This window comes from Sminthopsis crassicaudata, chromosome X (assembly GCF_048593235.1).
Source record: "Sminthopsis crassicaudata isolate SCR6 chromosome X, ASM4859323v1, whole genome shotgun sequence".
Classification (NCBI taxonomy): Eukaryota; Metazoa; Chordata; class Mammalia; order Dasyuromorphia; family Dasyuridae; genus Sminthopsis; species Sminthopsis crassicaudata.
Window position 1 is genome coordinate 56,904,906 of NC_133623.1, and position 13,738 is coordinate 56,918,643.

General features: G+C 47.4%; 1 protein-coding gene across 1 annotated transcript; it reads right to left on the reverse strand.

Moving 5' to 3' along the window:
* Positions 1 to 560: 560 nt before the first annotated feature.
* SPRED3 (sprouty related EVH1 domain containing 3) lies at positions 561 to 10,521 on the reverse strand. The gene is made up of 4 exons (XM_074278699.1): positions 5,310 to 10,521; positions 4,736 to 4,809; positions 3,051 to 3,185; positions 561 to 2,780 (listed from the first exon to the last, which is right to left on the reverse strand). Exons 1-4 carry the CDS (start codon positions 5,692 to 5,694, stop codon positions 2,106 to 2,108), a joined length of 1,269 nt encoding a protein of 422 aa, XP_074134800.1. The 5' UTR covers positions 5,695 to 10,521; the 3' UTR covers positions 561 to 2,105.
* Between the last annotated feature and the right edge of the window lie 3,217 nt (positions 10,522 to 13,738).

A 13,738-nucleotide genomic window follows, 5' to 3' on the forward strand; every position in this document is an offset into this window, starting at 1 on the left:
GTCCAGTCGTCGTGACCTGAGCTGGTGCACGTGTGTGTGCGGGAGCGCGTGAGCCCTCAGCAGCTCTCGGGGCCTCTCAGAGCCCACCCCCACTCCTATGGATCTGAACAGGCGGAAGTTCGGATCATAAAAAATAACGACTGGCCCTTGCCCTGAGCTTTACAAATATCTCTGCAAATGATGGCCAGCCTTTGTCTAGCGCTTTAATGCAGCGCATCCAACAATCCTGAGGGAGACGCTGCTGCTATAACATCCATTTTACAGACCGGCAGACTGAGGGCAGGAGGTTAGGTCAGAGACTTGTGCAAGGTCACATAATGCTAAGTGTCGGACTTGACTTGGGTTTCCCCGCGTGCAGGCCCAGCCTCCTATTCACTGCGACGGGAACATCCGCCTGTGCGAGCTCCGGTGGAGGCCTTTCCCCTGGGCCTCCATCCTCCCTCTGGGAAGGACGGCCTCTGAAAGCCCCGGCTCTGCCCCTGGGACCCCCCCCCAGCGCGGAGTCAGCGCCGTCCCAGGGCCCCGCCCTCCCCGAACTTTAGCCGTTCCTGGGTGTGCCCCTGGCCACCCGACCTTATTAACTCTCGCTGGAGCCGGCCTGCTAAGAACGAAAAAATAATAAAGCGAAGCCAGTCTGGAGTGAGTTTGCAACAAACACATTTTAAAGCCATTATCTTGGACCTCCCTCAGGTTTTCTTCATTCCTGGGAGGAAGGGGAGGGGGGAGACAGGGAAGAGGGAGGTGAGACTAGGGAACAAGGCATCCCTTCAGCAACACCCTTCTCTTGCTCCACAGTTGTCCCACCTAAAAGGTGCACGATAAGCTGTCAAACTAGAGAGAAGGAGCCCAGCTTTGGTTCCCCTGTTCTCGGAGCAGGGCAATAGAAATGGGGAAGGGTCCTGGGTTCCAATCTCTGGTTCCTTGGACGGCCTGGACAAAGGAAATGCCGTCTGCTGTCTGGGCCCAAGTCTGCTTAAAGCCTGGAAGGGCTGGGAGTGTCGTGGATGACGGTGGGTTAAGGCGAGGAACTGAGGCCTGGGAAGCTCCGGGGGAAAGAGAAGGTCAAAGCTATCCTCACAGTAGATCCCAGAACACTCCACAGGACACACACTCTCTTCCCCCATCCCCCTTAAAAAAAAAAAAAAAAACGAGGTAGGTGAAGTCTAGAGATTTTCCCCTCTCCACAGCAAGAGGAGGCCTAGGCACGGAGAGGGAGAAAAGTGGGGGGGGGGGAGGTGGGACTTAGGAGTCCTTGCTCCCCAGCTCTCCGTCCCTCCCCTTCCCTCCCAATGGACCCGAAGAGGAGTCAGATCCACAAATACTCTGGGCCAATCAGGGAAGGATAGATCATTAATTTAAAGTATCGGCAAAGGTGCTGAGATGGGGCAGGCTAAGGTCCGAGCCCAAACTTTGGGAGGGATGAGGGGAGAGAGAGGCCAGAGGTTTTCCTCCGGCCCTTCTCCACCCAAATGTCTGCAGCAGTAAGGCCCCGGGCATGGGAGAGGCCCCCGGGAGAGGGAGAGCAGGGGCTTGTGGGGTGGGTGGCCTTCCCACCCCTGACAGGGACCCAAGTCTCTTTAGTGCCTGGATCATGGGAGGCTCTGAAACCCAGGAGAACAGTGGGCAGAAGGCAAGGGAGAGACTTAAGTCCCAACGTTTCTGTAGACACTCCTCCTCTCCCTTGGCTGTTTGCAAAGGGGCCACAGTCTGGGGGTCAGACAGAGTTCTTCAGTCCGCAGGAATAGGGCCTTAGGGAGATTAGGAAGGAATGTCCCCAGAGGTGGGGAAGGAGGCGCTAGGTGGGCAGCAGCATTGTCCACTGAGCTTTCTGGGAGGGAAGACCAGAGTACAGGGTAGGACAAGGGGCCTCCTGGAGGATCGAGGGAGCAAGGGGGCACGAGCAGCTGAGGGACGACTGGAAGGGTCAACGCCGGTGGCCAGCCTCAGCTGGAAGTCAGGCAGGAACCTGGCCTCCACAGCTGCACTTCTGGGCTCTGGCTTTCTAGCTTTGGTCTCTGGTGCTCCCACCCTGATTGCCCCTGGCCGGGCTCAAAGGGCAGAGCACCGCGGGGGGTGGGCCGCTCCATGGTGGCCCGAGGCCGGACTCACCGGGCCACCTCGTGGTGGCCCCCACAGCCTGGGCAGCCGCAGCGCACAGCAGCCCAGTGGCAGACGTGCAAGGGCGGATAGCAGCAAAGGCAGGGCACCGCCAGGGACAGCGCCGCCAGGGCCGCCCAGCGCGCAGCTGGACGCGGGTGGCCAGGCTCGCAGGCGCAGGGGTCCGAGAAGTCGCCCTCGGCGTCCGACAGGCAGTGGTAAAGAAGGCTTTCTGCGCACCAGAGGCAACTGAGGCGGCGCACCAGGCGGCCCCCAGGGTCCGGGGCCTCAGGGCAGTGTCCCCCACGGCCATCTGAGCCTTGGCGGAACAGAGCCCGGCAATGCACACAGCGGGCCGCATCTGCACCGGAGGCCTCTTCTGCAAAGCCCGCCGCCACGCGGCAAGACGGTGACCCCTTGGCCAGGAGCTGGGCCGGATCCGGAGCCGGAGGCAGCGGCGGTGGGGACGCCAGGGTCCTTGGCACTGTGGGGCTCATGGCCTGGAGAGGGGGAGACGTGCTGCGGGCCTTGTCGAAGCGCATGACACAGGACACGGCCATGGGCACGGGGGGCGGGCCGGCTCTCCGATAATCTTCGTAGCCCCGGCCCACCCAGCCTGACATGGTTGCCGGGGCCTCGGGCCTGACTGAGAAAGGCTGAAGTTGCTGGAGTTGCGGTGAACTCTGGCTCATGGGAAGGAGAAAATAAAGAAAGAAAGTGATTGGCAGATAAGAAAAGACAAAGTCCGGTTCCTTCAAGCTAAGCATTTCATCCCCTCAGGAAGTCCCCATCCTTCCTCTGAGACCCAGGAGTGGGACAAAGTACACCTTCCCCCCTCTGTGTCCCGATGCCCTTGAAGGCAAGCCTTCCATGCCCTCCTCCCCTGGACTGTCCCATGGGACTTAGGCTCCCTCCCCATACCCTGGGCAAAGTGAGGGTTGGGGCAGTCCCACCTGTGTGGGGGAGTGCCGGTGCTGGGAGGTCATGGCCAGGCCAAAGCCAGATGACTCGCTAGTGACTATAGCTGGACCTGGGGGCCTAGCCTCTTGGCGGATGGAGCTGGACGAAGACTGGTTGTCCAGGTGTGTCTGGAAAGGTATAAGGTATGAGGTAGGGCAGACGTTGTACGTGCTGGTCCACCCCAGCATCCCTCTTACTCAGGCCTCTGTAGTGTCTTGCTGCCCCCCTCCCAATCCTTTGCCTCAGCTCCAGATTTCTGCCTTCATACAACCCAGCTCTGACCAAACTCCTCTGCTTGAGAAGTGAGAAATGTCCTGGGCCCACAGAGATTCGGGCCATAGTCTCTTCCCTATCCTCCATGTGGAGTGATTTATCTATCTCCAGCGACGTTTCCTTCTGTCCTCCACTGCCCTCGTAAACGTGTTCCTCAACTTCGGAACGGGATGACAGAATGGGGGACTTCCAGGCCTCTGCTCTTTCTTACACCTCTGTAGAATCAGTGTCTCAGAGCCAGACAGGTCTTCATGGACCTTAAAGGCCATATTAAAGGTTGGACTACAACCCTTTTGTTTTACTGAGGAGGAAACCGAGTCCCAGGGAATTGGAGCGCTATGTCCAAGATCAGAGAGCTCCAAAGTGCAGAGGTGATATTTGAACCGAAGACTTCTGACTCCAAGCCCACCACAATGGACCCTTCTCAACCGCCTCATGGTGAGGGGATTTTTACCCGAGGCCCACAAAGTTACCACTGACCTTGGGTCACACAAATAGTAAGCAGAAGAATGGGTTTTCAACTAAGGGCTTTCTGACTCCAAAGGCTTCTAACTCCACTTTTTACTGCTTCCCTAAGTCTTCTCTTTTAGTCTCTGCTTCGATACCTACAGAGATGGGGAGCACATTACTTTACATGATATTCCCATTCCTTCCATGGCATCTCCATTTTATGGTTGAGTTGAATGACTGTTTTTAGATCCCAACATAAGTCTCGGACCACCAGAAAGGTGACTCCCATCACAGCGGAATAGATGTTTCAGAGCTGGAAATCATAAGAGCTGATATTTCTAGACAACTTTACATATCTTTATCATTCAGTTCTCACAACAACCCTAGGAGTGAGAGGCTTTTGTTATCCCCATTTTACAGATGGGGAAACTGTGATTTCCTTTTCTATAAAAGAAGGGTGTGAATTCAGCAGCCTCCAAAATCACTTTCTGCGCTTAAACTACAACAATAATAGCCAGCATTTACACATTTGATCCTCAGAATAACTCTGTGAAATAGATGCTATAATTAGCCTTATTTTACAGCTGTGGAAACTGAGGCAGAAACAGGATAAGGATCTTGTCCAAGGTCACAGTGTCTGAAGACACATATGAACTCAGGTTTTCCTTACGCCAGGCCCAGGCTTCTATCCACTGTGCCCTCTAGTGGTCTCTGATTCTGTAATCTGCTCTCAGGTTGGTGATGGCAAAGCAAAGCTCCGATGTGTATCTTGTGACTCCAAAATGAATTTTTTTCTCCACTCTACTATACTTGCCGCACCCCACCACTGAGCTAGTTCTTCCCCAACAGAACACTGCCATGATGATGACCTTTCTGGGTCTGAATACTAAGCTGATTTCTCACCTGATGTCATCATCTTTTTTTTTTTCAGGCAACATTTTCCCAAGTTACTCACCTTTTGGGTGTAGAGGACATCTGGGGGCTCCTGGGAAGTGTTGGAAGAAGAGGAAGAGGATGAGGAGACAGAGCCTAGGGGGAGAGAAAAAGAGTATGAGACTGGGCTTGATGGTGGGGAGGTCCTAACCTTTGCACTGGAAGGGGTCTAAGAACACCAAGTCCAACCCTCTCGTGCAAAGGGGAGCTGGCCAATTGAGAGCTCTCCAAATGGAGCTTTGATTCAAAAATTGCTTCTTCTGGGAGATAAACAAGAAGAGTGGGGAGGAAGGAATGGTCCCAGTTTATAAATTTTAGTTAGAGGAAAAATCCTCGAGACCAACACCTTCCTTATGCAGTTGAGGGGCAAACCTTCCGATCTAAAAAGGAAAGGACAAATCGGGGGATCTGGCTCATAGAACAAACCAGGCTAGCATTCAGGAGGTGTTATGGGGAGGAGTTTCTTTTACTGGCTCAGGCTCTCTAGTCCCTGAGACCCCCATGCGGGGGTTTTCTATTCCTGGTGCCCCACCCCCATGCATTTGACTCTTCTCTGCTAGCACCCTTCTCTTCCTCCCTCCCTCCCCTCCACCTACCTTGGACCACCTCTGCTAAGGCAGTCTGCATGCTTCTCTGGAAAGTGTCAGCCACCGCTGGGCTCTGGAAAGTCAGGCCAAACGTGTGGTCATCCAGCTGCCGGTGGTGGAAGATGAGGTTTGCTTTGGTGTGCACCGGGCCCAGCTTCAATGTGCATTCCAGGGTCGTCTGCCATGGAGTGGGGGGGGCAGTGGGCCCCCCCCGGGAGGAGGGGTCCCCCACTACCTTTAGTCTGTGCTTTAACCCCCCTTTATTTCTCTGACCAGTTTCCCCGCACTCACCGGACAACCCAAGCATACCTCCACCTAGCATTTTGTGTTTCGTGGGTCCAAACCTGTGATTTTTGTTTAAGGCGCTGCCAGTGAGAAAACTCCCACTTATCATAGAGATCAACACCAAGTTGTACCTTATGGTCTTATAGTGTTGCCAGGAGAAAATGACTTGCCCAGGATCACACAGCCAGGATGGGCTAAAATTGGAATTTGATCTTAGGCCTTCTTGACTGAGGCCATCTCTTACTCATTAGATCACGCTGCTTCTAAATATATTCTTCCCAAATGAGTCATAGATATTTTGAATACACTCTTATGGACCATCCAAAATCTGTTCCAATATTTCTGACATGCCCCAAACACTCTAAATCCCCATGTTCCACCCAAATATATTCCTAAAAATGCTCACATTAATCTTGAACACACCACATCATTATTTCAATTCTTTGTACCATCTCGGACTTCACAAAGCCATTCAGTTGTTCACCCTCAGTCTCCAGGCCAGTCCCATGTATCTCTGTTAAGGCACCCTCCCTGGCCCCCTCTTCCAGGGAGGTTGCTCACACTCTGGTCCCAGAGGCACTCTCCATAGGTAAGGTACTGGCCCTGGCCCTATGTCCACTTGGCTCAGACCCCTCCCCCCAATGGCAGCCAGCCCCCACTAGAGTCATCCTGGGCCATCACTATTATTGAACCAGAATCCTGTACCTGTGGGGAAGGGAAAGGGTCAGAGGTTCATGCATTTCTTCCATCCTCCCTGCCTATGCCTCCTAGCTGCGACCCCATCTGTCTCTCCCCTGTTGTGACCGTCTACAGGATATTCCACTTCCTTGTCTCTCAGTTTCCTAACTCTCCCTGTCTGGCTTCCAGATTCATCATCCAATCATAACTTTCCCCTCCAAAGATAGTAAAGCCTGTTAAATGATAAATAACAAAATGATCTTTTTTTTTTTTCAACCCTCTAGTCTTCTTAAGCTCTTTGCAGACCTTGTTCAGACCCATCTTTTTAAGGGAGATCTCGTGTTCTTTCTCCTTCTCCCTGTATTTTCATTTTTCTCTCCTGGTTCTTCCCCTAACCACCTGATCACTTCAAAGACTCCTTTGGGTAGTTCACTAGCCATCGATGCCATCCCAGGCTCAGTCCTTGGACTCTCTTCACTTGGTGATCTCATTAGCTCCTATTGAATCAGTCATCTCTACACTGATGATCACATCTCTTTAGCCCCACCTTTTCTGCTGACTCCCAATCTTGAACTTCCAGATGTTTTCAAATGTTTCAAATTGGATTTCTTAACCTCATTATGGCCCAAAACTCATCTTTTAGCCCACTCCCTCATTTTCTTCCTTCCTTATTACTTTTCAGGGTATTCACAATGTAGGGATAGCCCTTGTTACTCCTATATCTCTTCCTCTATATCCAAGTGGCTAATTTCTGTCAAAGTTACGTCACAACATCACATCTCTATTCCTTTTTTCCTCTACTACCACCAACAGGCCCTCGTTACCTTATGCCTCAATAAAATTGCCTGTCGATTGATCTTGCCATGAGTGGGTCCCTCTCTAACCCATCCTCCACTCAGCTGCCAGAGAACAGGTTTGACCACACCACACCACACCCCCTCTTTAATAAACTCCAGGAGCTCTCAGTCAACTCTGGGATCAAAATAAAAGTCTCCATTTGGCTTTTAAAGCTCTTTCTTACTCTCCTTCCCAGTCTGATTACAACTTATTTCCCACCAAGTATTTTATGATCTGTTGTCTTCAAACAAGACACTCCATACATTTTCATTGTATGAACCCCATGCTTGGAATTCTCTATGCCTAGAAAAAAAATCCTTCTACAGTAAAGTTTTCTTGATCCTCCTTAAGTACCTTCCTTCTGTTGATCATCTCCTATTTATTTTATTGTTTGCTTTTTGTTCTTTGTTGTTTTCATGTTATGTCTTCCATTAAATTGGAAGCTCCTCAAGAGTCTTTTGCCTTTCTTTGAATTTCCTGGTCTTCTTACAGTGCCAGACACATAGTGGGCACCTAATGAATATTTAATGACTGTCCCCTGTTCTTTTTTTCTACTCATTATATTGGTCCTGTCCCCTATTTTATCTCTTATCCTCATCTTTCCCTACTTGTAGGCCCATCATTTATACAAAAAAAAAGTTTCCCAAGGAAATAAGAGTAATAAGATTTGGAGCTGGAAGGGATCCAAAAGACCTAGTTCAACCTTCTTATTTTTATAGATGCGGAAACTGAATCTGAGAGAAGCAATGACTTCCTCAAAGCACACAGCTTGTCAGAGGCTGGATTTGAACCCAGGACTTCCTGATTCCTATGGAAAACTCCAGCCATACCTCTTGCTAGTTGTTTCTATAGAGGCCATGTCTTATTTATTGTGTGGTGGAAAGGACGAAGGATTTGGAATCTATAAGCTTGGATTTAAGCTTCAGCCTCTAGATTATGTGATCTTGGGCAAGGCTTTTCATTTCAGCCTCTCCTTAGGATGCTAATACTCGCCAAGAGATAGTAATGCTTGTCCATATCTATCTTACAAATTTGTCCTAGTTGACAGAAAAATACTGTGTTAACCTTAGTTAAGAATAAACAGAAAAAGACATCAATAGCTTAAAAATGAATTGTTGTTCTACCCTCTGGGTACTCTCTATGGACTTTGAACACAGTCAGAGCTAAATTGAAGGTGGCTGAATTATTGTCTCCCTGACCTGATGTGGCTCAGAATCTTCCCCTTATCCCACCCAGATTTGTAAAATTATTCTCAAGGTCATCCCACCCTATTTCCTCCCTGTATCCACCACTCTTCCCTTTCCCTCATCTTACTTTTCTTCATGCTTCTCCACTGTGGAGAACTCATCCCTGTTTATATCTGATTTCTTACTGTCTCCTTGAATCATTCAAGACACAATGACTCCTGTGATAAACTCACAATCCTGTAGCCTTTCATAATAGAGAATTCCCTTTGCCAAAGCCATTAGTAGGATTTTTTTGCTTGGGTAAATAACTTAAGGATAAATAACTTAAGGAGTTTCCTGATTCTGATTGGATTAGCCTTTATATAGTGCTTATAGTGCAAAGCACTTCAAAAATATTTCACTGGATCCTCACCACAGCCCTGTGAGATAGATTTTATAGATGGGAAAACTGAGGCAGACAGCAATTAAATATCTTGCCTATCATCATAGCCAGTAAATATCTGAGGCTGTATTTGAATTCAGGTCTTCCTGATTCCAGGTCCAGAATATGATTTACTGCACTACTGAGACTACCATAGGTCCTTACGACTCTGAGAATGAAAATAAAATTGAAAAATTTAATAAAAATAGCTCCTTCGTTTATATAGAACACAATAAGGCTTATAGACACCCTTCGAGTATAAATATTGTCTCCATTTTAAAGATGAAGAAATCGAGGCTCAGAAAGGGAAAGTGATCTAAGATTTCACAGCCAGTGTCAGACATAAACAGAGTTGGGGGGGGGGTCCTAATATAGGGCTTTTCCCCCATTGCCTCTTTTGCAGTCTACCTTGGGTCCCCAACTTATTTGAGTACGTATCACATTCCCCAACCCACAGTTAGACTGTAATCCCTTTGAGGGCAGAGACTGCCATTTTACATCTTAATATCCTAACCTGTCACCTCAAAGAGCACAAGATCTTCCATGTGGGCAGCTGTAAAGAAATGTTCACAAAATCAAATTGGTTCTTTTCTCCCCAGTTGTGTACATAGGAACTCAGAGCTACAATCTGTTCCCTATCTCATCATTTTCATCCTTCCTCCTCCTCACATCAGTTTCCATCTCTTCTCTTGTCTTCCTCCCTTTTCTTCTCTCCATCCTCTCTTCTGTCTTTCCCCCTCCTCTCTTCATTATTCTATTAATTTCCAACTTTTCTTCAATTCTTATCCACTTCTCCTCTTTTTAAACACTTCCCAAGCTTCCTAACTCACCACTTTCTTTATCTACTCCTCTCTTCCATGCAAGACTGCTGGTGTATGTGTGTGTGTGTGTGTGTGTGAAAGCTCAGAACCTTCTGTAGACAACAGTCTACCTGTCCTACAATTTGTATACCCAGTCTAGGGGTTCATGATAAATATGGCTTGTCCCTGCTCTGCCTCCCTTCTCCCCTTTTCACTTCCATAACATCCCCAAGGTCTGCCCCTCCCAGCTCCCCTGAACTCATAGGCGCAGTCATATGTGTATGTGTGTATATATAACATATAGTCAATGAAACCAAGAGACACACATGTGTCACACACAGAGAGGGTAATGAGCACAAGGACACAGAATCCCAGTACCGGTGACATATAATTTTAAAAGTCATTTTTCAGTCATGTCCAATTCCTTGTGACCTCCATTTGGGGTTTTCTTGGGAGGGATATTAAAATGGTTTGCGGTTTCTGACATACAATTAAGCACACACAATTTTTGACATATACACATATATATTTATATGTGTATCTTAAGGATTACAAAGTATTTTGCATATAGTATTATCTCATTTCATTTTTTTTCCTGAGGCAATTGGGGTTAAGTGACTTCCCCAGGGTCACACAGCTAGGAAGTGTTAAATGTCTGAGATCAGATTTGAACTCAGGTCCTCCTGACTTCAGGGCTGGTGCTCTATTTCATTTCATCTTACAACAGTTTTGGAAGGAAGATGCTATCCCCCTTTTGCAGGGATGAAAACTGAGACTGAGAGGTTAAATGACTTACCCAGAGTAATACAATTTGCATGTGATTGAACAGGATTTGAACTCAGGTCTTCCTGACTTCAAATCTAGATCTCTATTCACTATGCCACTTAGCTGCTTCCTAATCACATTCATTACCTATTACTGATCACTGAGATAAGTCAGATGGCATTTGTACAGTGCTTCTTCTAGTACATGATACAAAGTAGGTGTTTAATAAATCCTTCCTTCCTTCCCTCCTTCCTTTCCTCCTTCCTTCTTTCCTTCCTTCCCTCCTTCCTTTCCTCCTTCCTTCCTTCCTTCCCTCCTTCCCCCTTCCTTCCTTCCTTCCTTCCTTCCTTCCTTCCTTCCTTCCTTCCTTCCTTCCTTCCTTCCTTCCTTCCTTCCTTCCTGTCACTAGCCCTCCTTCTCATCTCAAATGAGATTTACTGTATCCTTAATTATGTACCTGTCACCCCTCAGTAAATTATCAGCTCCTGGAGGACTGGGACTGTTTCCTTTTATCTTTGTAGCCCTAGGGCTATGGTAAGCATAGTAAACTCATAAATACTCTCTGGATTTGGACCAAATTAGGACAGAAGCCTATGTATGTGGAAAGTGTTAATAAGAATTGCAATAGTAGGTGTGATTTTTAAAGCACTTTTAAGATTTACAGAGCACTTTCTTCACAACAGTCCCGTGAGACAGGTGCTACAACTACTATCATCCTCAATTTACAGAGGAAAAACAGGACGGAAGGACCTAGAGAGGTGGGCCATATGCTCTATATCACACAGCCCTTCAGAGGCTTAACTTAAAGCTGTGTCCAAGCCAGAACTCTCTTCACTATCCCTTATACAGGCATAGTAACCCCCAAAGAGTCATTTGGTTAACAAGCATTTATTCAGAACGCAATATGTGCCAGATATTGTACTGGAAACCCCCCCCCCCCCACATATATGTAGTGTCACACAGAAATGCAGTCCCAGTCTCAGACACACATATGGAATTAATATATAGACACAATAACAGATTGTGTGTCAGTCTTACAGAATGAGTGTGTGCTTGTGAGTGAGGGATTGAATAGGGGATATAGAGGTTTCCTTTGGAGAGAGGTCACATCTTTTATACCTTCCCTTCAGTTTCCAGGATCCAGGAAGGAGCCAGATATAGAGCCCTCTTCCTTCCCCTTTCTAGATTTTTAAAATAAAGCTGAAGGATTCATAAACCCCATCTTTTCTCCCCATCCCTAACCTAGAGGTCAAAGGCTTGGAGAAATAAAGAGACTTGGGAAGAGAAAGAGAAGAGACTGAAATGAGAGATGGGGGCAGGACCAAGGACAGAGAATAGACAGAGATACAGACAGGTAACACTGAAATAGAGGAAGAAAGAAGGAAAGAGAGATGGAGGGAAGGAAAAAAAGAAGGATGAGAGAGAGACAGAGACAGAGAGAAAGAGATAGTCAGAAACACAGAGAGAAAAAAAGAAATGGGGGGGAACAACAAAGAAACAGGAAGAGATGAAGATGCAGGTGGAGATGAAAGTCAAGAAAAGGTGGAAAATAGCCATGGTCAGAGCAGACAGACAGAGAGAAAAAAAAAAGATAAGGGAGGGAATAGAGAGAGGAAAAAAATATAGAGACAAGGGCTAGAGAAATAGGGAGGACATGGTGGGGGGCAAAGATAAGAGGAGAGGACCCAGTGAGATAGAGAACCCAGTGAGATGGAGTCCACATAAAGATGTGGACACAGAGAAAGGAGCATACAGACTGGTGATAGAAATGAGGACAAAATGGGACAAAGAGTCAGTGGTAATCAATAGGAAAATTTTAAAGGATTGCATAGGCACAGAGAAACTGGGGTCACACAAAGTGGGAGGGACAAAGGGTCCAAAGAATGAGAGAAGGGGGAATGGAAAAAGCCTAAAAGTACCCAGAGGATGATCTAGGAGAGCCCAGGTTAGAGGAAGGGAAAATCTGGTAGTCATGATGACTTTGGGGACATAGAAAGGACACTAAATGAGTCATATAGAGATGGGGAAATAGAGGCAAACAGGAGACCCAGAAAACCTGGAGTCAGTGAAACAAAAGCAATGCCAAGAAATGGGGATGAAAAGAGAAATGGGGGGACAATGAGAGTGAGATAATACTCAGAGATGGGGATATATAGGAAGGAATAAGCTAGGGGATAGAGAAAAGAGGGCTAAAGAAAACAGAGAACAGAGAAAGCAATATGACAAGGAACACAAAGATGGGAAGGAAGGTAGAAAGAGGCAGAAAGTCACAGATAGGCTTTAAAGACAGAATGATCTAAAGAGATGAGAGACAGAGAGACAAAGAGGAAAAAGAGAAGGCTCAGGTCATAGAGATATGAGGGGAGAGGAAGCACAGAGAGAGGATGTCCAGGGACACATGCAAAGGGGTCTCTGATAGATGGGGACATGGAGACAAAGGGGATAATGGGGAAAAAGAGGGGTCCCCAAATGAAAACACAAAGAGTTGCTACAGAGAGATGGGATCTCAGGGATTCAAGGAAAGGAATAGAGAGAGATGAGAAGCCATGGAGAAAGGAGGGAGAACAAAGAGAGACAGGAAATCCAGAGCTAGGAGGTCATAGATATAAAGAATGAAGAGATTAGGTGGATAGAGAGAGATGAGAGGGAGAAATGGGGGTTATACAGAAACAAGAGATGTAGGAGTCCCAGAGAGACAGGGGGATATCAAGAGATAAAGATAGGGGATACATAGAGATGAAAGATGGAGAGAGAGAGAGAGAGAGAGAGAGAGAGAGAGAGAGAGAGAGAGAGAGAGAGAGAGAGAGAGAGAGAGAGAGGGAGGGAGAGAGAGAGTGTGTCGTTATAAAGTAATAGGGGACAAAGAGGTTGGGCACACATCAAAATGGAGGACACTGATGAGAAAGGGGATAGATAAATGAGGGACACAGATTGGGGTATCCAGAGAGAGATATCAAAGATGAAGGGGCCTAAGAGATAAGTAGGGAATATAGATAGGGAAAATATACAAAAAGGGGCAGAGAGAACTAAGAAAATTAAGGGGAGAGAGAGATGGGATACATAAAGACAAAAAGAAACAGGACATTTAGATGGGGAGGGGGGCATGGAAAGAGACAGAGGGGACAAAGATGTGGAAAATAAGGAGATATGGGCACAGAAAGAAAGAGGGAACACAGAGAGAAGAGATTATATAGAGAGCCAAAGGAGAGGAAGCAATGAAAGACATGGTCCAAAAGACAGAGAATTGTGAAAAGGGTTAAGAGAGATACGAGGGTGTTTATTAAACAAGAGGGATCAAAAAAGGAGTTAGACAAGAGGACCCGGGAGGGATGGAGTTCACAGAAAAAAAGGGCAGCAGAGAAAAGAGGGAAATAGGAGTCAGAAACATGAGGGGAAGAGAGATGAAACAAGGTGACACGAAGATGGAGGTCTAAAGCTTGAACAAAGAATATAGAGGACCACAGA